This window comes from Lutjanus erythropterus, chromosome 2 (genome assembly GCF_056507025.1).
Source record: "Lutjanus erythropterus isolate fLutEry1 chromosome 2, fLutEry1.hap2, whole genome shotgun sequence".
NCBI lineage: Eukaryota > Metazoa > Chordata > Actinopteri > Lutjaniformes > Lutjanidae > Lutjanus > Lutjanus erythropterus.
Genome location: NC_139318.1, coordinates 23,889,160 through 23,913,965, shown reverse-complemented (window position 1 = coordinate 23,913,965; position 24,806 = coordinate 23,889,160). Strand labels below are relative to the sequence as shown.

The 24,806-nt window shown below is 37.7% G+C and overlaps 2 protein-coding genes across 2 annotated transcripts; one reads left to right on the top strand and one right to left on the bottom strand.

Annotated features, from left to right (window-relative positions):
- Positions 1–738: 738 nt before the first annotated feature.
- fancd2 (FA complementation group D2) lies at positions 739–20,245 on the bottom strand. The gene is made up of 43 exons (XM_084733658.1): positions 20,185–20,245; positions 19,070–19,204; positions 18,913–18,980; positions 18,727–18,833; positions 18,356–18,416; positions 17,667–17,719; positions 17,477–17,555; positions 17,161–17,285; positions 16,980–17,067; positions 16,116–16,220; positions 15,424–15,524; positions 15,190–15,301; positions 15,015–15,050; positions 13,980–14,126; positions 13,734–13,868; positions 13,496–13,627; positions 12,612–12,719; positions 12,408–12,517; positions 12,248–12,302; positions 11,984–12,103; positions 11,760–11,833; positions 11,516–11,659; positions 11,276–11,376; positions 11,054–11,169; positions 10,858–10,966; positions 10,655–10,753; positions 10,003–10,097; positions 9,771–9,926; positions 9,357–9,473; positions 8,935–9,063; positions 8,400–8,518; positions 8,138–8,248; positions 7,319–7,449; positions 7,131–7,230; positions 5,780–5,902; positions 5,556–5,649; positions 5,213–5,284; positions 4,931–4,969; positions 4,767–4,841; positions 3,269–3,343; positions 2,934–3,080; positions 2,762–2,854; positions 739–1,315 (listed from the first exon to the last, which is right to left on the bottom strand). The coding sequence occupies exons 1-43, from the start codon at positions 20,243–20,245 to the stop codon at positions 1,229–1,231; spliced, it is 4,344 nt and encodes a 1,447-aa protein (XP_084589784.1). The 3' UTR covers positions 739–1,228.
- Positions 20,246–21,792: 1,547 nt separating this feature from the next.
- gpx1b (glutathione peroxidase 1b) lies at positions 21,793–24,160 on the top strand. The gene is made up of 2 exons (XM_084733646.1): positions 21,793–22,099; positions 23,501–24,160. Exons 1-2 carry the CDS (start codon positions 21,884–21,886, stop codon positions 23,849–23,851), a joined length of 567 nt encoding a protein of 188 aa, XP_084589772.1. The 5' UTR covers positions 21,793–21,883; the 3' UTR covers positions 23,852–24,160.
- Positions 24,161–24,806: the final 646 nt, after the last annotated feature.

Sequence of the window (24,806 nt, the reverse complement as noted above, 5' to 3'; positions counted from 1 at the left end):
CCATAAGCCCTCTTATAACCCTGTGGAAAATCTGTCCAATCCTTTAACCCCCATGATTTGTCACAGAGAACTGAGTCATACATTTAATAACTTAATGTTTTTAAACTACAAATAAGAGTTTTCTGCAAAATACTGCAGATGACTACTTGACTAAACTCCTGTCTGACTGTTCCTCTTGTTTTTTTTTTGTTTTTTTTTTACACATCTGCTTTATTATAATGCAAATATTTTTCTTCCATTTAAATTTTTATGAATCCCAACTTTTGTATCAAAAGTGTTTAAATCATTTTCCAAATCCTGCTTTAACATGTTCACAAATGAGTCTCCAGGATTTCAGTGTATCAAAGAGATTTTTTGCCTTCATTTCAAGCTTACACTAATCATTGCTGTCCCTCTTTATGGGATTTCCCAGGAACAAAGATCTCAGTGTTAGTCTGTGCACTGCCATGTTCTTTTCCCAAGCTTCACTAGTTGTTGTCTGCTTTGAAAAAATGCTTAAATACATAAGTGAATACAAACTCAATGCTCTTACACGCCACAAAGTTTACTCTTTAATATACAACCTTTAACCTCTTTGTTGTCATTGTGAAAGTGTAGTTATGTAAAAAAAAACAAAAAAACAAAAAAACATTATTCATAAAAAACAAAAATAACTGTGGCTGTTTATCATGTATGAGACCTGGGACAGAGGCAAAAGACAAAGGCCTCTAAATAAAAACAAGTAATAATCAAATCAAGTTTTAAATTTTATTTCACTATCAGAAGTTTGTTTATTTGTAATCTAATGTCCAAAAAAATATCTTTCACAGAAACTATTTGAAACCGTTTAAATACTGAATGACAAATAAGAAAGTCTTTCAACAATTAATATTTTGTCAGCAAACAAACAGAATTAACAAACAACACATTTTTAAAGAACTCTACCTACTGTGCAAACACCTAATTATTAGGCATGTTTTATCTTCAGCAGACTGTAGAAGAACATAAATCCATCCAATTAATTTTTTTAACGTGCTTGCAGTATAACAACATAAGAGTTGTGATTATATATTGGCATTATTGATCCTATAAATGCACATTGAGTTGCAGTATTCAATACATTCATACAGTGTTGATGTAAATAGACATTAAAACTCCTCTGGCATTTGAAACTCCAAAAGGTGGTCCACAAAATGTTTAAAATAACACCAACAGCTTGTTGTTCTGTTAGTTACTGTTGTAGCAAGTGTTAGTCAGAGTCGTCTGTAATATCATCTTGATCCATGTCTTCCTCTCTGTGAACTTTCTTACTCTCCTCTGAGTCACTGTCCTGGGCCTGATGGGGAGAACATGAAAACAAGTGGCAAACATCCAAAATTAAAGCTATGAACCAGCTCACATAAATCAGCATTAGGGAGAAACTACATGACAGGGGCCTCGAAACTGATACCATATCAAACATTTTCCCCGTCAACTGTGTCAGACACTAATCATTAGCATGTTGGAGAGCTTTACCAGTTTATCTTATCAGCCCACAGACCTCTACAGTTTTAACTGCCTGTTGACTGACCTGTATGGTTTAAACTTCACAAAGTAATGACCCACTCAGCAGCAGTGGAAGTACAGTGATTATATAACTGGCTGTATTAGTACTGTGTGCTGCTTATCCCATCAAATTAAACCTGTTTGGGTCCACACTCCAGCTAATCTTTTCACCCACTTTACGCTTGTTTACACATTACTCAGCCTGATTCTGACCTGACTTATTTATTTACCTATTTAATTACACACTATGTTCAGTTATATGGTAAAAAATAAATAAAATAAAATAAAATAAAAAAAATAAAGAATAGAAATAAGAAATAAATGCATTAAGGCTGAGTTAACAGGCCATCTCATTGTTTGTATAGGAAATTTACTTCACACACTGTCTGATTCTGGTCACCATCCAATCGATCAGTGCATCACTGGAAAGTAGGGATGTCAAGATAAATTTAACTCACGATTCAATCCGATTTCTGATACTGGCTTCAAGATATTTTTTTTTCTTTTTTAACCAGAATGAACTTGCAGACAAATTATGACTGAAAAATATTCCTGTAATTATTTCTCAGACAAAAAACACAACATGTCTGAGGTAGGGTGTAGCTGCAAAACACAAACTAAGCAATGAATGTATATTTTAAAAAATACATAATTTAAATATATAAAAACCACAACATAGTTTCTCTTATCTTTAACAAATTTAAGAGAATCCATTTTAATTTCTTTTTTTCGTCTCTGAGGTAGAGTAACCTGCAAAAAACCCATATGTCCTCATTTTAAAAGTGCAGCTGAAATTATATTTTATCTTAAAAAAAAAAGGGGGGGGGGCGGGGGGGGGGTTAAAACAAACCCCATAACAACATAACTAAATGATCTCCTGGTTCGAGGAGTGAAAACGCAAGAGCGCACAATATATCATCCTCTCCTCTGTCTCACTAACACTACTGTGGATGTAGGAAACAGAATGTAAAACAACCCTGTCTGCGACAGTAAATTTTTAAAAGTAGTGTCTGAAAAAAAATATGCAAGTTCTGAACCAATCAGAAGTTTTTTTTCCCCCAGTATCTGTGAAAAGATCTACTGTTTAAAAAAAAAAATCTATCGTTAAATGTACGTGATAAACACAAACAATAGGATGTCTAGATTGGAGCAAAGCTGCTAGGTGCTAATCCTACTCCTGTGCCAGATGTGAACATAATGATATCTAAGAATCCTGGAAATAGTAATGGAAAGGTACCTCATCCTCTGACTCCTCCTGAGGTTGTTGTTGCTCCTCCTCATCATCATCCTCCTCACTTTCTTGTGATCCCTGAGAAAGAATCTCTTCACCCTGCAGGATATATTGTTCTGTTGAGTGAATGACTCAAAAATGAACAGAGACACAGATCACAAGTTCAGTACTGTCAAACCTTCAGGTTGCGATTCTTCAGGTTTCCAATCCAAAACGCCTCCTGACAGTTGTTGAGCATCAGCATGGCCTTCACTCTGTAAACAAACAGCTCCAGGCTCTTCTTTAAAGCTGGTACGTGGTTGGTCAGACTCATATCCTGGTGAATCTGAGCCACAACACAGTATGACAAGGCTAATTAGTTGCTCTGTCCAGACTTGGTTTGTTTTTTCTCTGATTTAAAAGGATTACTTTGTACTCTTGAACTGGTAGATTTGGAACCGGATCTTACAGAGAGATTTCTCTAACTAAAAAGTTAATGATAAATGAGCTACAAACTGTGTCAGCTGTAGTTACCTTAGAGTGTCCACACATGTGATGGAGCTGACGGGTGCTGAGCTGGAAGGTTTTCAGCAGACTCTGGACATCTTCCTTGAAAAGACACAGCATCACACAGTCATCTCACTGGCCCAACTTCATTTTGCATGTTTTCACACCACAACACAAAATGTTTTTCTGTGCTTAGCCATGCTCTTGCGCCAACCCATGTTTGAATGGTAATAAAGGATACTGAAGCAGAGAACACACACTTACTGTACATACAATGTGCAATTTGTGAAAAACCAAACAAAAAAAAAAAAATATTCAAATTTTAATTGAGTTATAATATAGACTTGTGACTTTTTATGTGAATTTTTCAGTAACAAACACTGACTAAATGCTTTGTTGCCATTTCATACCAGTATTCACATTCAATATCTAGCAAACATCAATACTGAGATTATTATTGTTTAAAGTACCAGTTAACTTGACAATGGCAGTCACAAAACTGGTTTGAACTGGATTTGTTGTGTCTTTCTATGTGTGAGTTGCAGTCATCATTGCTAGTGTAACAGCATCACTTGTAACGGTTCCAGTCATCAGGACCCAAAACGTTTTTTTAGCATAGCTAGTATGGATTATCAACTTGCACCTCCTACTGGGAGCCAGAAGTAATTAATTTGATTTATTCAGTCTGACCAGAAGCAGGGATAACATGTATCACAAATGGGGATAAAGAAGTTTGACCACAAGAAGGGATATCAAAAGCAGAGAGGAGGAAACTACCCCTATTGCCCCCGGCATCTCTCACCCAGCAAGCAAGGTAGTAATCAGTTTGTTCAGGAACAAACTAGAAACTCTTATTTAAGTAATATGACATTTCTAAATGCTTATGTGCTTTAATACAATCTGTCTTAGTACAATATTTCTGCTTGTATATCAAAATCAGTTTCTCTAGATAAGCAACACCATAATCACCAATAATGATTAGATAATCACTGGAAATGTCATCAGTGCTCTGCTAATTGACTTTTATAATTAAAACAAGAACAGGGCAAATTTCCTTCAGTTTAGTGTATTGCAGCTGTGTTTTCAGTAATAATATCAATTTCAACTATTTAACACTACTGTCTGGGTTTCCAAGGCCATACTTTTACACAAATTAACGTTCAGTCTAACGCTAATAAATTTAATATTTTGTTGCCCCTGGGGACAACAGCGATAGTGTTTCCACTGTTATAACCACAAAATATAATGCAAAGAATAAAATTATTTTAAGAAAACTCTTGTTCTTCTTTTTAACTGGGTAACACACCACTCACTCATACTCACCTGGGAAAATGTAAACAAGTTTATTTCATCTGATTTCAAGGAGAATCCAACCTGTTGGATAGTTACTTAGAAAGAGTCAGTCTTCTCGCTGATGGTCTTGATAACTTGTTTAGTTCATATAGAGGCATCAGTATTAAAGACTGTTTCATAACCAGTTAAAAAAATCTTTTAGTAAGTTTAGGTGAGAGGATTTCATGTGTACCTTGTGCCTTTTGAAACTGTTGTCCAGTAATGGCATCCCCAACTTCAGGAAAGTATCCAGGAAAAGGCGCCCATACTACAAACAACATTATAATCAGTTAAAACAAAGTCACAGCACCTTCACCTGAATGTGAAATCTTTTTTTAGCATGCACGGCCAGCTCACCTTTAGGCACACATTGAGCACCGACCGAGAATCAAACACCTGTAATATGAGATTAGAGGACAAATTTGTGAGCAGATGAACCAAACTGTAGATTTGTTCAAGGCTAACAAAGATTAGATAAAAGTGATGAGATTCAATGATAAAAGATTATAAAGTGGCGCCTCTAATTTAACTTGCAGTATGAGTTACTCAAAATGAATGAAATTCCTTATCACAGAAAACAGAGATGTGGTCAACTGTCAGAATCAGTACATTCACAGTCATCAGATCATGCTAACAGACCTTAACTAGGTTGACCAGGATATGAAAATCTCTGACAGCCAGGTTCCACGTCAGCAGCTTCTCACTCTGAGCCTGGACAGAGGACATGGGTCACATGTTTTAAAACTGAAATAATACGCACACAAAATACAGCAGGAGAAACTAACCTTTAGTTCAGCATCATACTGCACAGTAACAAATGCACTTCAGGCTAATACACAGTTCACACATATAAACAAATTGGTATATATCAATGTTCTGTTTAGTGGATGATTAGTGGTGTTTTGTGGATCTGATTACACTGAGCTCTGAGGTGTTCTGTATGATGGGAACACATTGTGCAGTGTGACACCTAGTGGCTGACCTCAGTGTTGTCACTGCTTTTACAAGCAGGAATCTTCCTGGCAGCCTTGTCCAGCTCTGCCATTAACACTTTATAGAACACCAGGAATGTCTGTCTGAAGGAAAAGAGAAGATAGAAGAATGAACAATGGAATAACAAAAACATGAATTTTTGTAAGTCACATCCTTCGATTTGCCTCCAAGATAGCTAATCACAGAGGACTGATGGTGGGGATGAGGCTCTACCTGTTCAGAGTGGGCCATGACGCAGAGCTCTCATCTTTTGCTGCATTAAGCAGCTCAGGAATTCCTTCTCCAGCTATTTCCTCCACTGCCTTCAGAACATCATCAACATGTTCTAGGTAGATGCTACAGAGACAGGAGAAAAGACATTTTTGATTTTTGTTCACAATTATAACAATACCATACCTGATAAAAAAAAAAAATAAATGTGTTTAACTACAACTGTGTGTCTTATTAATGTGCTAACACTTTTAGGTGCTTGGGAACAAGGATGTAGTTGGGGGGAGCATGTATGCTTGGAGAGAGTGAAACCATCCTGACTTTAAGAACTCCTTCCAAGTTAAGGACTAATGTGCTGCAGTCATAGCTGTGTGTAACTGTGAGAAACACTTAACAAAATACTGACATTCATTTACTGAGTGGCTACAAACACACTGAACTACTTGTGTGGTATGTGGGTGAACAGCACAGCTTCCTGGAGTTGATGGTTGTTCGTTTGCTTCTGCTGCACTGCATGGTGTGTAAACATTTGTCAAAGAGCCATTAGGAACTTCCCTCAGCAGTTTGCATTGCAAATAACATCACAAACACCAATTTGCAAAAGAAACATACAAAACCATCAATGTTTCTTTCAAGATGATCTTCCTATTGTGCTTTACTGTCCGAATCAATTTAAATTCTTTTATTAGATAAGTTAACTTTACATTATTGAGTTAGTATGTAGGATTCTCCTGAGCAAGAGCCCACCAATACTGGAACTTTAAGGCTTACCTTACCTAAATGGCTGATCCTAATTTTTACTACATACTTCACAGTTGTCACTGATCATCATTACTGTGGTGGTCATGATTTCTAAATCACCACAAACTTATCTATGTCATTCCTGTATTGAAACTTCTTGTCACTTATTAGCTATCACTCCTTATATACTAATACCAATAATGGTTTGTTTATTTTATTTAAGAAGGGGCAGTGCACATTAATTAACATGATATAGTATAAATATAAAAATATTTGATTACTCTTATTTATTATCCTTCATTGAAATGTTGGTCCTGTGCATTTATATAAGCTTCTTTCTGTTTAAGACTGTTACTGTTATGTACACTGACTCATTAAAAAAAACAAACAAACAAAAAAAACATAAATGGCAGCTCGACTCGAAGAATCTCAGTTGACTGAGGGATGTCTGACTGATGATTCAACTCATCGACCTTCAGGTGACAGTCAACTAAAATCCATTGCCAGTTTATCCATTAGGCTCTATTAAAAGTATCATAGTTGCTTTCAATCAATTCTGCAGGCAGCTTTTCTTTTTTTGTGTAAAATGGGTATTTATGACATGCAGACACACCTGAGGAGAGTGTTAAGTGCTTCATTGAAATCTTTCCCTCGCTCCTTTTCTCCGCTGGGTGTCACCCATTCTTGGCTCAGGAAACGTTTTGTCAGAGAAGCTGGGAAGAAAAAAATCAGCCAATCATCATCACAGTCATGTTGGACAGTAGAGAAATTGGTTCAAATGAAGTAACATGTCAGACTGACCGATCTGTTCTCTAAACGCAGCAGGGTTCCCTCCTTTTTCTGCCACGATTGACAGAAGCTGAGAGAGACACAGAGCTGTGCTGAGACTTGGCATTGTGCTGTGGAAGTTTACCAGGTACTCGAAGCTGTGTCTGAACAAAACAGAAAGGGGGCAAAGATTTGATTCTGTCATCACCGAAAAACACAAATAAAACCATTTTACTTGACAGTGTTAGACAACTCTGGTAATAACAGTTCACTGTAGAACATTTAGCAATTGTGTCTAGTTCTGTGCTGGCCCACGGATATTAAATACTACAATTATTTGTAAGACAACATCTATTGTGTTGCAGGCATTCTGAACAGAGAGGATACTGCATTCACTTTTTTCAACTGTGATAGAGCACCAAATTAAATGAATGTGGTAAAAAAAAAAAAAGAAAATCAACTATTTGGTTGTATTTGATTCATACAGCACCTCCACAAAATCAAGACACTTATAAGTGTAAGAAATTTGATCTTAAACCTCCCAACCTCTTCTCGTACACAACTGTATTTTATTTTCTATCAAATCATCTTTTCTAAAGGGTTTTAATGGCTTTTTATTAGATACTCGTGGTATTGCCTTTTCTCTGTCAGTATATCTCTTTGATGTTGTTTTATGTTCCTTTTCTTTGTTTCTATAAATGACTGAATGTCTTTGTAAATGTGGGTCACCCCAATATGATCTCGAGTATAAATAAATAGATAAATATAAATATATAATATCTATAAATGAATAGAAATTAGAAATAAATAAATAAATCAGAGCATCTAGGGCTCTTAAACTTTATTACTTACTTTACAAGTTTTTCCAGGGTCATTTCAGCACCTCCCTCTTTTAGTCGTCCAGCCAAAACTCCCAGGGCCTTCTTCAGTAAGCTCCGCTGGGCTGACTGGCTGAATCCAGACCTGACAAATGCACGCACACAGACATATATAAGGGGCGAAACTGAACAGAACACGCCAACACCTCCAAACACATAATGTTTTGACATTTTACAGATTTAAAAGATTTAGCCTTTGAATATTTATATAAGTCAGTGTCTCTGGTCCTCCTCACCAGCTGAAGGTGGTGTTCAGGACCTGCAGGAGCAGCTGGTAGCCTGATGACATCAGCTGGTGCTCCTGAACATCTGTAGCAGGTCCATCCACAACACCGTTGTTCTCAGACAGCAATGTCTGTGAAAAAAATGCACAAAAAATGCTCAAGACAATTGTGAGAAAGACACAAGGTCCCATAACTACAGTTTACCTAGATTGCCATTCAACTGTAGCACATTGAAAATGCAAATTAATGCATATTTCCATCCACTACTGTTTTACAAATATGTGGAGTTGGTTAGTGGAAATAAACAGCAGGTTGCACTAATTTAAGGTATCTCAAACAGGGAAAACCAGATGGAATCGTTGCACTTTGTCAAATTTTGATTTTATCAGTGCACAAACTGTTCCACGTCAGCCAAGCATAAAACCTTTTTCCAGTATTTCCCAATATATTTTAAAGTTTTTGTGTTTCAACTTTCACTTTTCTGCACGAACTGAAAATGCACATAAAAAGAGGCATATGGAAAGACACTTATTGTTTGTGTTTATACCTGAAAATGGTTGTGGCAGTTTTCCAGGTGTGAGCAGAGGGCAGGCAGCAGCTGGATGCAGCACGAAGCAATGTCCCTAGGGCTCTGCTGTTGTAGATGGGAGAAGCCCACACTCTTATCACTCCGTCCCTGCAGAAAAGAAAGACAATATTTCATTAAGTTTCGCCTTCTTTGAGGCTGTCTATTACACTTTTATGACAGTTTCAAATCTCCTTAACCAAGAACAGAGAGTTACCTTTCCTCAGGCCTTCATTTGATTTGCATGCTTCAAAAACATTATTACAATAATTGAATTGATGATAACCTAAAATGTGTTACGTTTATTGTGACAGAAGAACAGTTTTTCCCTCAGGCAGTGTCAATGACTGTCATGACCACTCTGATCTGTATTTATCGCTATATTCATCAGCCTTTTTCTGTACCTTCAGGAAAGGGGCTCTCTTGGCCGGTGCAGCTGTAAGACTGAACTCCAGTTTGCGCAGCATGTCTTCCAGCAGGAAAACCAGCTCAGCAGCACCCAGCAGAACCTCCTCTTGCACCTCAATCATGGAAGAATGTTAGAATGTTATATATATATATATATATATATATATATATATATATATATATATATATATATATATATATATATATATATATACATATATATATATATATATACATATATATATACATATATATATTAATTTGTACGGAGGAGGATCAAGTATTTTCTTCTGTATATCACTCAACTTTACTTATCTCAGTAAATAAATAGGTAACTAAAGTGCTGTAAAAACACACACAAAAGACCTCTTTTATAAGCAATTATAAAAATAAACATGTATTTCTCTTACCTTGGTGTGGAGCTCAGAGTCCAGCAGTGAGCGAGACAGCAGGCCACACTGCAGCACACTCAGCACCTCCATGTCCAGCTCTCTGAAAAACGGTCTGTAGGACACCAAACTGACACCTTGCCGGACCTCTTTTTCTTTCTCCTTCTCTGGTTGCTCCTTTAGCAAAAGCAGAATCATCTTTCAGCCCAGTTACATTAAATATAAGATTAAATGTGGGAAAGTCAAGGCTTACCTGCTGAGTTTTGTCTGCTTCAGTCGACTCCTGAAGCTGAGAGCCGCTCTCTAAGGAATTCTTACCCGGTGCCTTCCTCTTCTTCCCTCGGCCATCTAAATAGCATATTATAAAGCAGATAGTTCTGGTCCTTGAATATGATTGGCAGAGCTAAGCTCCAAGCCACTGCAAAATACTCCTGACATGCAGCCCCATTATATCAGCATTACTGCGCAAAGCACATTGACTTGAAATTAATGACAGAGAACTTGAAGAGCTGGAAAAGTCAAGAGACAAAGATTAGTCTGTTAAACAGATAATCTGATACATTTTACAGTTTTCAGAGCTTTTGCTGAAGAACTGCTTGGCAGAAGAATGATTACTTCTTATAAATAGATGATTGCATTTTTTGTTGGTGTATATTTATGTCATGAAACCTTGCTAGGCTTGTGTAGCAGCTGCTTTAAGAAAGCAATAAGCTACATGAGGTGTGGTTTACAGTGATTTTAGAACAGCTAAGTGGGCTTCATGTTGTGCCTAACAACATCACTGTAAACCACAGCCTCTTGGGGCTTTTTGCTTTAATGTGACAAAAAAATCTGCAAGTTGTCCTTATTCAGAGTATTTGGTCTCACTAACGTAAGGTGAAATATCCTCTCTTCAGCATGTTTACCTTTCTTTGCCTTATTCACAGGAGCAGTGGAGCTAGGTACAATCCCATCTGTGTTTTCTCCATCAAAGTTGGCAACAGGTGGAACATAACCAGGTGTTCCTGAAAAACATGTTAAAGAAGAAAAATGTATGTTATTCTAAAGTCTTTGGTAGAATGGACACCATGTGGCTTAATGAGGAAATTAAGGAGTATTGATGGATCACCTGCCAAAGCCCTCTCCAACAGTGTCTGAAGGTAGGTGATGTTCTGCAGACGAGTCATCACTTTCATCTTCATCTCAGCTTCTTTTTGTCTACAGAATGCATTTATGACCTAACACACAAAACAGAGGTAAGACATTGCTTTCATCTCATATCCCCTAAATTTGGGGAAAAAAAGTGGTTCAAATCATGCAGTTACCTCTCTGAACCAGTTGATGGTGTGAAACAGCAAAGTACAGAGGAACTCCCTCTCAGCTTTCGACAGGCTCTCCATTTTGTCAACTACGTCCATGTCTGTCAGGATCAGAGGGCAGCCTGTGTTCCAAAAAATGTAAAAACACAAAAACAATATTTAAAAAAAAAAAAAAAAAAAATGAGAACAAACTCAAAATAGAGAAAAGTGTGATTTCCACTTCCTCACCCAGCAGGGCGTCGATCTCCTCGAGGTCTCCCTGGTGCTGTTTCTCCTCACAGAGTCTCAGGAGGCGAAAAAATGGAGACAGACAGAGAGGGGACACTCGCCTACACACACAAAACATGAGAAACACATACATGTCATGCCTGTTTGTAAGATATTACACCATATAATGAAATTATAAATGTCACTTCAGTACAAGTGAAATGCTAACTAAATTTTCTGTTACATTGTGAGCTGACTGACTTGTTTGCCTTCTTGGTTTGACTATGCTGCTCTCCTTTATTCTGGATGTCTTTAGCCAGCAGAGGCAGCAGGTTGATGACGATGCCACCCTGACTCTCATCCTCATCCAGGCTGTACATGACATGGGCTGGAAAGGGAAAGGAGCTGAAGAACACAGGTAGCGGGATTAATGACATGAATCATAGGAATGGAAGTGTATTAAAATGATTAACTTCTTTTATCCTGCCAGCTGTTCATCACTAACCCTAATATCTCTGGCCCCAGATCCACCACAAAGTCATCCTGGAAGTCATTTAGGACAGTCTTTGAGATTGTTTCCTGTTGGCAGCAAGAAGATAACAGAAGAATGCTTAGTCATACCTTAGTTGCATCTCATGAAGGTGGATGCATGTTAATAGTAATATATATGTTGAATTTAAAATACTATTAAGAGGTAATAAGCAAGGTAAATGTTTATTTGAGACACACCTGCACCTGTGAGTCCAGGGTGGAGCTCAGGATCAGGTTGGCCAGTTCATCATAGTACAGAGCAGCAGCCTCAGGTGAGCTTTCACTGCTCGACTTCACCAACTCCAACAGGCCTGTCACCTGCAACAAGCAATACACACATACATGAACATGTCTCCAGACCAGAAACCTGCTCTTACATCAATCACAATCACACAAAATCACAAACTGCAATATCTTGCAACACACACATTCATTTTGAATATGTAATTGTCCAATATGTACCTGTCTGAACGTCTCCTGGGGAAAGGATCCATTCTGTGACTCCCTCACTTTGACTCTGTGTGGGGGTGGAAGGGCAGAGAGAAGGATCGAGACATTCAGTAATAAAGTGACAGAATGAACCAGAAAAATGCAGCTCATACCTGTGAATAAAAGCCCTTACCTGGCAGCCCCCATGCTGCCTACAATCATGACAGCACCAATGATGCCGATGCGCTTGTACTTGGGCACGGTGCTGGAGAGCTGTTTGCGGATCACTATGTGCATGTCATCCTGAGGGGAGACGCAGAGAGAGGGACTGTAGGTCGGCAAGAGAAAGGATGGCCAGAAGAGGCGGAAAAAGTGAATGTTAAAGACAACATTTCACCTGGATGTGAGATCCCTGCTGCTGTTGCCCAAAAGCCAGTCTGCTCAGAAGGTGGAAAAGTCTGCGGATCTGCTGCGGTGTGAGGTTATCCATGTAGTCCAAGATTCCCTGTGTCAAATATTGTGCACTTGAAGGTGAAGCATGAACTTTGCTGGGTGGGGGCCAAAAAATTCTGACAAGGCAACACTGTTTGCATTGGAGGTTACTGGTTCCATATTGGTTTTCTTTTCTCAGCTGATATGAATCAATGTGATCAATAAATATTTTCCCCAAAAACAGATTTAAAAATGAGAATGAAGTTAATGCAACTTCATATAAGTAATGTTAGATAATCCAATACATTTGAAGAGCTTTCAAAATCATATGTAAGACATTTTAAGGCCTAAAATTCAGATTACTGGATTTTGGACATTGCAAGGACTCGCAGAAACCCTCATGAACTTTTGTCAGTCAACCATCAGGGACTACAAGCAGTGTGGCAACGATCAGTCAGTTGATCAATTAGCTGACTCAAAGAAAATTAGCTGCCAACTATTTTAATAATCAGTTAATATTTTCAGACACTTTCAATCGAAAACGTACAACATTTGCTGGTTATCTTTTTAAATGTAAAGATTTAAATCTGAAGATGTCACTTTGGAATCTGGGAAATTGTGATGACCATTTTCCACAATTTTGGGATATTTTGTGGACTAAACAATTAATTTTGAAAACAATCTGCAGATTAATGGATAACAAAAATAAATGTTAGTTTCACTCCTAGCTACAGGCTAGTGGCACTTAAATTTATTGTTAAATTTATCACTTAAATTCCATTTATACATTTTTTTCCAGTGTGCTTTGATTAGCAGCTACAGTAGTTCATATATAAATCACCTCCTTACCTTGACAAAAATAGCATACAGAGCCATTTCTGAGGGCTTTTCTGTAACCAGACCACAGAGCAGCTCCAGAGCCACATCCACCTCCCCACCCACACCACTGCACACATGGGTCACTAAAGAGCCCACCACTTCCTGTAAAACGTAACACAGGACAGAAATGAAATGAGTCAGACACATTTATATATTCCAGAACAGATAACCACACTCGTAAACATTAAAAAATGAACCCCAAACCCACCTGTTGGCAGTAAGAGTCAAAAGCAGTGAATGCGTGTCGGTACATGTGTCCCCCGAAAGGCACCACGCAGGGGTCAGGGGAGCGCAGCAAAGTCTGAGCCAAAGCCAGGATGGAAGGGAAATACCCCCGCATGACCTAGAGTATAAACATTAATGCATGTTATTTAAATAATAATACATCACTACATCAGTATAAAAAATTACATGCACTTTAAATTTAAGCTTGTTTGTCTGCAGACTGACCCACCTGAGCATAGTCCCTGAAGGTCTTCTGGAGCAGAGCCTCCTGGATCAGTCCAGTCCTCACTTTCACCTTCAGCACCCTCTCCGCCCCCCGACGGCTCTGGTTGGCGTTGGTGGAGTGAAGGATGAACAGCACCAGTAGATCGATCACCTGACACAGCAGAGCACATTTTAAGGAGGCACATATAGATATACATCGCCATAGGCAGACATAAAACAGGATACATAAAAGTTCCTACATGTCCTTGATTTCAAAATGTCATATTGTGTCCACAGCCAAACTTTGCGACTGGTTTTGAAGATGATAATTAGTATATAGAACGATATGAGCTAATAATGAGTGTAAAAAGCCTGGTGTGTCTATACATCCATTAAAAATGATGATTCTTAACATTTTCATGACTAAATAACGGTCTCTGTGCATCATTTACACCTTTAAAACTGTTTTCAAAATGAAAAAAGTCATGTTTTGCAATTATTCTTTATAGACCGAACTGCTGAAGTCACGCTAACAACAACTGTCACTACCAGGTAGGAAAATGGTAGTTGATTTGAATTGCAGGGAAATGTAAAATCAGCAAATTTGTTTATTTCTGTTGCAATTTTTAGTCGTAACATTGAAAGATATATAATTAAACATTGTGGTCTGACCTATCTGTGGTTTCTGCTGTGCTTATTTTATGCATCTGTGATCAACCAAATCTACCCAACAGGAGTTTTGGATAGGCTGAAGGCTTGCATTTTCAGGTAACAGGTAAATTAGGTCTCCAGCCTAATGTCAGTGAAAGTGTTATTAATGAGATATGAAAGCATAAAACATGCATTTTAGATGAATGACATGTATACACTTTGAAATAACATCATGAGAAAAAGAACATTCAACATGTTGCTGCTATTAAATTGCATGTACGTGATGCAGGGGGGTTTTTTTCTACGCAGATTTTATTGTAAACGAACATTGTGATTGGTTCTATTGATTTGTGTGGAAACCTCAGGCCTGGTAACTGGTGGTACCCTGAACTGAGGACGTGACACTCACCTTATGGTTCTCCACTTCATCCACAGACTCGACTGCCTAATGAAAAACAACACAATAAAAGTTCAGTATGCAACACTGAAATTTAGAAGACTGTTGGCCATTAGAAATAAGAAAAGTGATCAGAACTTAGTAATCAGCTGAGGCGAGAGAGATTAAGAACTCATTATTTTCCCACCTTGATCCAAGCCTCAGATATGGTTTTCTGGAATCGCACTGCCGACTTGATGCCGTCTAATATCAATGCAACGCTGTCCTGACTGCTGCCAGCTGCTGGTGCGGAGGCGGACCTGCTCCAAAAGCAGAATTACAAAATTAAATCTTCAGAAATACAATATCTAAAACCTACAGGCCTACTTCAAAACAACACTGATGTATAGCTGTGAGTGAAATAAAATCTGTGTTGTCTTACGCTGCTGATCCTTTGCTCTTCATGAGGCTCTGGGAGGCCTGCAGCACAGAGGGGATAACACACTGCTCCAACTCCAGCTTTTTACGCAGATTACACACCACCTGCACACAGGAGAGTTATTATAGTTTGTACTTTTCACTAGTTTTTATTTGCATTTCAATTTATTTATTTTTTATTTCAGTTCATTTTCAGTTAGTTTCCAGAGTGGGTTTGCTTCTTTCAGTTTAGTTTGTATTGTTTAATAATGTTTAGTTTTAATTAGTTTCAATATTAGTATAGTGTGTTTTTAATCATAATTTGAGGTATTTTTCGAGAGTAAACTTTCATAAGTTCAGAATAGTTATTACAATACAAACACAGCACTCTGTGAAGGCGGTTGACTCACAGTCATGTAAACATCCCATCAATCAACATCAATAAACATACGTACAAATGCCTCCTCATGCTTATGTTCACAAATTTATCCAAATTGACAAAAACTAAAGACAATTCCTCTATATTTTTATTTTAGTTAGTTTTGTACACAAGCACACAATGTTGTTGCAGTAATTTTTCATTTTATTCTAAAGTCTTGTTTTTATTTTTATTTCTGCCAAATTATTTTTTCTTGATTTTAAAACTTAAGTACTGTAACAACCAGAACACAATTGATATGTTATGTTTTAAAATGCACAAAGCTGTTGAACTCTGACCTCATACGCATCAGCAGCTGAGAGAGAGTGCAGGATGAACTTGACCATCACTGGCAGATCTTCCAGTTGCACTGCAGCCAAAGTGGCCATAACGGCTCCACGAACCTGAGACAGAAAACAGTAACAGATAACAACACAGTGACATACACTTTGCCTTCAATTATTCACTAAAACTAAGTGGATTAGTGTGAGTTAGGGCTTCAAAAGCCAACACTGACATTTGAATTCTAAATAAACATCTGAGTGCAGCTTTTTTGCATGTAAATTAATTCTGTTTGAACCCTGTATTTCTGCACAGTTACAGATAAAGATTAGGCTACACTAATATTATTAGCATTAGATTCAAGTTGCTGTTGTGTAGGATTATTTCCGAGTTGTGTAATCCAAACACAATTTCCAGTAACTCTCAGAGCGTTGTAAAGGCCTGAAGTCCAAATGTACAGAAAAAGATAGATGCATTTGTTCCCAAAATTCAACAACATATTTTTATCTAATGATGTATTCTACTTTAATCTATATTTGTTGGTGTCAAGCCTTTAAAAACAACATTTTACCAACATTTTAACAAACGAGGCACACACCTCAGGGCAGCCGAGCAGCAATCTAACAGCTCCATAAATTACATTTATGCTGACAAAACTGATGAGTTATATTTATTTAAAATTTTTAATATAATTAAAAAAAGACTCATTTGATCCAATAAATCAACTTATTCAAATTGAGCATTTTTTCAAGGATTGTTATAAAATACAAAAAGTCATTCTAAACATTATTCCAAAACCTCAATGGGAGCTTTGAATGTAAATAAGTTACACTCGACACAGCCCTCTTGTTTGTGTGTGTTTATGTGTGTGTTTGTAGTACCTCCATCAGTAATGAAGAACTGAGGTTCAGACTAGAGAGGGCATCCAGGATGGGGACAGTCAGCTGAGTGTTCTCCTGGAGTAAAGTGCTACAGAGAACATTATGAAAGTAATCAGAAACTCTGACACCACACATACAGTACAAGAACCACAGATCTGTAGCAGAGATTTACGGTACACACTTGAGCTCTCTGGCTATATCGTTGTGCTGGGAATCTTCCAGTATCTCTGGTAGACTGGTGATGATGTCACGCTGAACCTCCACTGGTGCTACTGACACCAGCTCCATGAGCTTCGTTGCCAACTCCTGCAAATTACAGACCAGAGAGAGAGCAGGAGTAAACAAGCACATCACCATCTAGAGAGCAGTGATGACTGATATGAAGAAAAAAAACACATGATTACAGGTCTAATGGAACAGATCAGCAAAAATAAAAACACTTAAATGTCTGTGATGACTGTACATGCAACAAGACCTGTCATCAGAGAAATTACTACCTTGCTGTCCACAACTCTGTCTAGCCATTTAAGCTGGTTAATAATTATGCGAGGAACACTGAGCCCTCCATCTCCAGCGCTGTGAAAAACATGAAAAAGATATGACATTTAGGAAAACAAGATCATGTGGGGAAAAAAGTGTTTGAAAATGGTTGAAAAGCTACAAAGTGATGTCATGTGAAATACAGACCCGTCAAACATAAATTCAGGGAGTTTCTCGAGCAAAACGTTAATGATGAAAGTCTGTATCAAAGAGAAAAGCAAGTTAAGCAAGTGTGGAAGATACGCTGCACATGTACACTTATCAGATGGCCAGACTGATTATGGACTTTTAGGACAGATGCCAATACCGATACTAGGGAGCAAATAAAATTCAGACATGGATTTATCAGCCAATATTCTCAATATAATATAATATAATATAATACAATATATACATAAATTGACAAAGATATATAATGGAGGCAGGACATTTTTCAGTTTAACAATAAACTTATTGTCCAGAATAATATCAGGGCACTAAACAGTAAACTTCCACCAGAATTTTCAATAATTATATAAAACTACAAATAAAAACAAAAATGGAACAAAATATATTCAAATATTAAACCTGAATTAAGAAAAAATGATCAAATATACACAAACTACTGGCTATAAAATAAAAATCTTTTTATGATGTTTAAAAAAAACTACACAACATATATACAGATAACAATATAGACCAATATAACTGTGATAGGCCAATATTGGTTGACCAATACTACAGAGACCAATACGGGCTCTACTTTGCACAGTGAACATTTGCATGCCTCATAGCAGTAAGTGAAACTTCTGTTTTTCTGTATGACACACTTTGCCAACACAGGTGACACATCTCACCTGCAGCATCTCAATCCCCAACAGCATACGCAGGAGACTTTCCTGGAATGAGCTGACACCACTGCAACACAGAGCAAAACATCGGTATGTCACATCATACACACCCATGGTTCAACAACAAGGCCTGCCTGCTTCCCCGGGGCAAGTAAAATGCCAGGTTGGGCTAGTAAATCTAGCAACTCACTTGACCAGTTGAGCAAGTGGCAAAAACCAATGAAATGCTTTGTTTCCAAGTTAATGAGTCCATCTCTTGGCAGACGGAGGGGTGATTGTCATACCAAAGTTTGTTATGCATCTTAGCTGTGCCTTCCATGAATTAAAGTTCCACCTCAAGTTGTCTGTCTGAGCATTGCAAGTTTTTTGAAAGTTACCTGACGTCTCCATCAGACAATCGTGGGACACATGGAAGGAGGCAGTTCCTAAACCTCTCAGGATCTTCAATATGAGCCTCCAATCCAGTGGTGAATTCCTGCACAATCTGAGACATGAAATGTCAATAACACATAATTTTCTTATATTAAGCCTTAATTTTGTATAGTGATGGTGACTATACTTACCCCGGGGTACCTGGGACTTTTCTGTAGCTGTTGCTGTATCCTTTTTTGGAAAACTACTTGGTCAACAGCTGGGAAGAAAAAGATGATGACAAAATCAGAAGTGGAAAAACAGATTTCAACTACTGGCCTGGTATATTTTGAAACTTGGAATGCTTACCAATCTCATTGGATGAGCCACTTTGTCTCAAGGTGACACCTGCCCCACGAAGAAAGACGCAAAACACACTTTCATTTATTTCTTCTGGAGCAATTTCCTTGGTTTGGCGACCAGCGCTGCGGCTCTTCTTCGTCTCTATAGACAAAAGAGAATAAACCTTTAATGAAACAGTATCACACAACAAGCTTGTCAGAATTAGTCTGGGGCTACCAGTTGCCACTCACATGGGACCCCCCTCATTTTGAGAAAGTTAAATGGCTTAGGTTACAAAATGTTGGACCAGATTAAATTGTGTGCTGTTCCGAAGATTGTTCAGGGTGATGTGTCTGAATATCTGAGTACTTTGTACCCAAAAGATTTAATACACTTGCTAGCAAAATTAGAATAGGAACATTTTTACACTCGGTAGCGGTTTTATGGGATAAGTTACCTAAATTCACAAAGGAAATAAATGCAGGGAGCACATTTAAATCTGCTGTAAAAATGTGTTGTATGAACAGGTCAAACTGAATGATCTCATGTACTGTTGGGATTTGTTATGGCAGAATCTACACATCTACACACCTATTATAATATTATATTGTATTTTGTGTAATTTAGATTGTATGAGGTATCATTTAAACTCTTGATGATGATTATCCTTACCTTTCCATCAAAGACCACAAAGGAAATAAGCATAGAGGTTGTCTTGTGTTATCCTTGCCAATTTTCAAAACCATTTACATGGATATTATATTCTACATTAATTTACTGTTAGATGAAATCAATCAGTCCAGCACAAAAAAAGTTTAGGACAATGTACCATCAGTTAATGTAAAATTCAGAAGTTTTCCAAGTATGTTGGTGTAACTATTCATGTCAGTGAGATACGAAACATGAAACATGCAGTGGTCCTGTCAGATAATGTCACAATCTTGATTCTGCTTTACTCTCATTGTGAAAAATATTGTTAACAGTATAACAGGAACCTGTGCATTTGGATATCTTCGTTGGCATCACAGATAGATCGATAGATAGAGCATATCTGTATTTGGCAAGCTGAGGATCTTCACTGGGGAACCCTGTACTGTCAGACAGTGGTGACCTGCTGTGGTGTTATGTTAGATAAAACTTACTGCTGGCTGTAGTATTTCCCTCTCCTTGATCCACAGAGGAGCGTCGCTTTTTCCGCATCATCTGATGAAATGTAAGGTTCATAAGGTGTTTAATAGCTTCAACAGGCAAACATCCACAGTAGCAATCAAGCTAACGTATTTATAAGTTAGCTAACCTCCCTGGGGACTTATACAGCAAAATGCTATACTATAGCAAGGATAAACAAACATGACAAAGTTTAAGTGTGTAACGTCATATTCGATGTTATATTGTTGACTGTCAGTATCATTAATGATAATAAAAGTGACACATACGTTTAATACTCAGGTGAACCTACAGACGACAACGTTTGGAGCTCAGACACCGAAGTTACAAAACAAACTTCCGCGCCAAAGTACTAACGCGTCATCAGCGGCAGTTAGGGATCGTCTGCATAAAGTTTAGCTAACGCGCAGGCTCAGCTAAAATGATTTGCCGAATACGTCTTAGAATAACCAAATAAAGCAATCGTGCATGTTATATGTAGCTCGATTATACATTTGTCTGTGGACTGCAATCTCAATTGTGTTGTTAAAATTGGTGCTTCATTCAACATTACAAATATTGCAACATATTTTAGACTGTCCCTAACTATCTAGCATTGGGCTGCATGATTTCTTAAAGACCTTGGCCGTCGCTGGGCGGGACTGGAACTCTGACTGCTTATTCCTTATTGAAGAGTTTCCGGGATACGCCGTGTAAAGAAACACGGAACACTGTACCTGCGCTTTACAACAAAGAGTATACACTTGAATGAGCTGTTTCACTGCAAGCTGCACCCTTCTAGAACAGAGCGCTCCACCTGCAATGAAATATTGAATGTCTGTTGTTGTTGTAGTAACACATCTGTAAATATGTGTTATATTCCTTACTTTGTTATCTTTCTATGTCTTTATTTTCTCTATGGTTTGCTGTAGCTCTATATTATTGTATATGTTTCTTATTTCTTATATACTTTGTTACATAGGCCTATTGTAGTCTAATGCACATATTTTTAATAATTCTTATTAATGCTTTCTCATAATTTCGCTATACTTAAATATTTCCTGAATAGCAGCAACTGTAACGTGTGTGTGTGTGTGTGTGTGTGTGTGTGAGAGAGAGAGAGAGAGAGAGAGAGAGAGAGAGAGAGAGAGAGAGAGAGAGAGAGAGAGAGAGAGAGAGAGTTGCTGCTGAATGACTAAAAGAACCCAACAAGTCAGTGCAGCAGTCAACTGTCTCAGAGACCGTCTGATATTTTTAAGGCTACATCATATTGAAAAAAAAATACAATATAAATTCTTGATAGTGCATTTACTGATCTGCTTGCTTACTACTTGTCCAAGCATGTCGTTAAATATGTTGAGACTAATTCCGGCCCGAAAAAAGAAAATAGATGATGTAGCAGAAATGACAAAAAAAACACGTAATTTCTATATATTTGTCTTTGTAAATCTATTTTTACTATTTAATAATTTTGACTCACTTAAATTTATTTGTTTTAATCAATCCTGGCTAGTCATGACGTGATGGTACATAGGGACGTTCAAAGCGGCCAATCCGCAGGCTGCAGGGTGTGAACTATCTTGACAGCGGCATACAGGATCTTTGATCGCACACCAAAGGTTCACTCAAGAGGGTGAAAGAAACACACCGAGGGCATTTCTGTGACTCTGAAGACGAGGAGAAAACCGCGAAACGATGGCCACGAATTTTTACGCCCTGACGGCCAAACTAGTTACGGGAGAAGCGTTTGATTTCTCGTCTCTGAAGGGGAAGGTTGTCCTCATTGAGAATGTGGCGTCTCTCTGAGGTACGACCACCAGGGATTACACCCAGATGAACGAGCTCCATGAGAAGTTCGCCAGCAAGGGGCTCGTTATCCTGGGTGTACCCTGCAACCAGTTCGGCCATCAGGTGAGGAAGAAGAAGTTATACCTAACAGGCATTGTCTCCTTTTGACCATCAGGCAAACTGGGGCTGTAATAATTTATATTTTTATATATTTCATTTATAATGCTGCTAATATTATATGTTATTTTCCCGGAAATAGCCCACAAGTTTTTAGGCTGCAAGTGTTACATTTTCAACTAATGTAGCTTAAATTAGGCCGACTGTATCAACTTTAAGGAAATCTAAACTAAAATTTGGCTGTGGAAAAAAACATTTTAGTTAACTACAATAAAAATAAAAACGAGAGTTTTGAACGGCTATTGTGTGTTTACAAAACTAACTAATCAGAAGTATCAGTTTCAGTCAGTTTGGTCTAGTTTGTCAGCATGAGCATGAAGAGACGTCGGTATATAAATGTATCGACACGATTGTGAATCAAGTGCCTTGACAAAAAAAACTTGTAATACCTGTTCTGAACTTGTTCGATCACCCTGACAAATGTCCCTACCTAATAATTATCAGAAACTAAAATGAACACCGAAACTAATCAAACAAAACATTTTTAAACAATAAAAACTAAACTGAAACGAGCTCTAGAAACTTAACTAAAATTAAAAACGAAATAAAATATACAAATTGGTCTTATCTTAGACTTTCACTTCCTCTCCAAAAATATGTTATTTAATCATTTACACCGATGGTTGAAATTTTGAGTAAATCAGAAATTCATGAAAGAAAATTCACGTGTGTAAATTTCCTGTGTTGTAAGCCGTTTAAGCAATGAGGAATATTTAGGAAAGAGGAAATAGTCGTTGGGTTAGTCAGCTACCAAACGCCTAACAAAAGGTTTTCTATTGAGTTCAGTTTGTTCCTTGTGACGACATGCATGTCATTTGTAGTTGCTTCATCAACTTTTATACGTTATTTATTAACTGTGTCTCTATCGCAACAACTTTTGTAACTCATTAATAGGTGGTAATGATAGCTCAGATAATTTGCAGGTTTCTTATTGCAAGCAGGAAGTTAAACGTGTGTGGGGGTTATTGTGGTGAAGAAAACCCCAAATAAAAACACAGATAACTCGGCTGAGACAAGTCAAACTGCAGGTTCACAGTTTGATAAACCAAAAGTTAGTTGTGCAGAAAAGTGTGTTTGTTTACTGATCAGAACAGATTACTGAACTCTCTGAAGAATCAAATGATTTATTTGCATTAATGTAGTGGTTCTTAACTATTAAAATATAACTATATTCCCATAATAAAAAGACATTAAGACTTTATCAGTTAACCTGAACCTGTATTCCTTGAAATCTCAGAATTTTTATTAATAATTTTATTTTGCTTGCCTAGTTTCTTTACTCTAAGAGGTTGCAAAAGCTTTTATGCACCACAGGCTGTAACGTAATCTTTTGATCAACTCGTGCAGGAGAACTGCAAGAATGAAGAAATCCTCATGTCCCTGAAGTACATCCGTCCTGGAAATGGCTTTGAGCCGAAGTTTCAGCTCCTGGAGAAAGTGGATGTGAACGGGAAGGATGCCCATCCCCTGTTTGTGTTCCTGAGGGAAAAGCTTCCATTCCCCAGCGATGAGCCAACTGCCCTGATGAACGACCCCAAGTGCATCATCTGGAGCCCGGTGAGCAGGAACGACGTGGCCTGGAACTTCGAGAAGTTCCTCATCGCACCAGACGGAGTGCCTTTCAAGCGTTACAGCAGGAGGTTTCTGACCAGCGAGATCGAGGGAGACATCAAGAAGCTCCTGAGCCAGGTCAACTAGTGACCCCGTCCTTCCACCTGCACCAGCTTCTCAGCAATATGTCTAACCTGTAGTGCTCATTTTTTTCCCTCCATAGCATCTGCAGATGATGTTTTACATTTTTTCAGACCACCTGTGCTCACCTGTACACAGTTGGCTGTGTTCTGTTCTTTTACTATATGAAGACATCCTCTGAAACCAAGCTAGTTGTGAGGATGGTGTCTGATGAAGTGTAAAAGTCTGAATGTTTTCAGCTGCATTGTGTGCATGTAAAGCACAGGTGTGGTTTGATGTATTAAGAGGACCAATAAATGTATTTTTTCAAACATTTCCTTACTGTCTTTGAGTGAATTATCATAACCCAAACATGACCTACTTATTTGCACTGACAATTTTATTTATTTTTTTTTACTGTTAATCAGGGTTTCTGCAGGTTTCAACAAGTTAAATTTAAGACTTTTAAGACATTATGAATGCAATTTAAGACCTATTTCACAATTGGCAAAAAAAATGGAGGTATAATTGGCATTAGTGGTTATTGGTTCAACGTTGGTTTTGTTTTGTTCTTGACATAATGTGATCAGTACATTTTTTTCCCACAAAACACACTTGTCAAAATCATATCTAAAACATTTAAAGGCCTGCAGAAACCCTGGTTAATATTCTTAATTCTCCATGGTAAAGGCCAAATTTAAACAGCATTTTTTTAAAACTAGATCTTATACAAAGGTCCTATATGAAAATAATTTTTTACTTATGTTACATTCAAATGAAAAAGTTATGGCTATTACAATATCCATCCAGGAACTTTGGTAGCGCATCCTGGGTTTGCAATCAGGGTGTGATGACACTGTTTGATGTTCCAGTAACCACACCTGATTACAGATTATAGTTCACATTACAACAAGTCAGCACATGGGCTGAGTAATTAAGACTGCATCAACTGCAAATAATAATTTCGCAATATAGCTGTTTC

What these genes read in the sequence shown, in the direction of transcription:
- fancd2 (XM_084733658.1), bottom strand. Translation starts at nt 20,245, where the DNA reads ATGATGCGGAAAAAGCGACGCTCCTCTGTGGATCAAGGAGAGGGAAAT. An exon ending in ATGAAGTGGAGAACCATAAG is followed by an intron (nt 14,127 to 15,014) that starts GTGAGTGTCACG and finishes CTGCTGTGTCAG; the next exon opens with GTGATCGATCTACTGGTGCT. An exon ending in CCCAGGAGACGTTCAGACAG is followed by an intron (nt 12,104 to 12,247) that starts GTACATATTGGA and finishes TGCTTGTTGCAG; the next exon opens with GTGACAGGCCTGTTGGAGTT.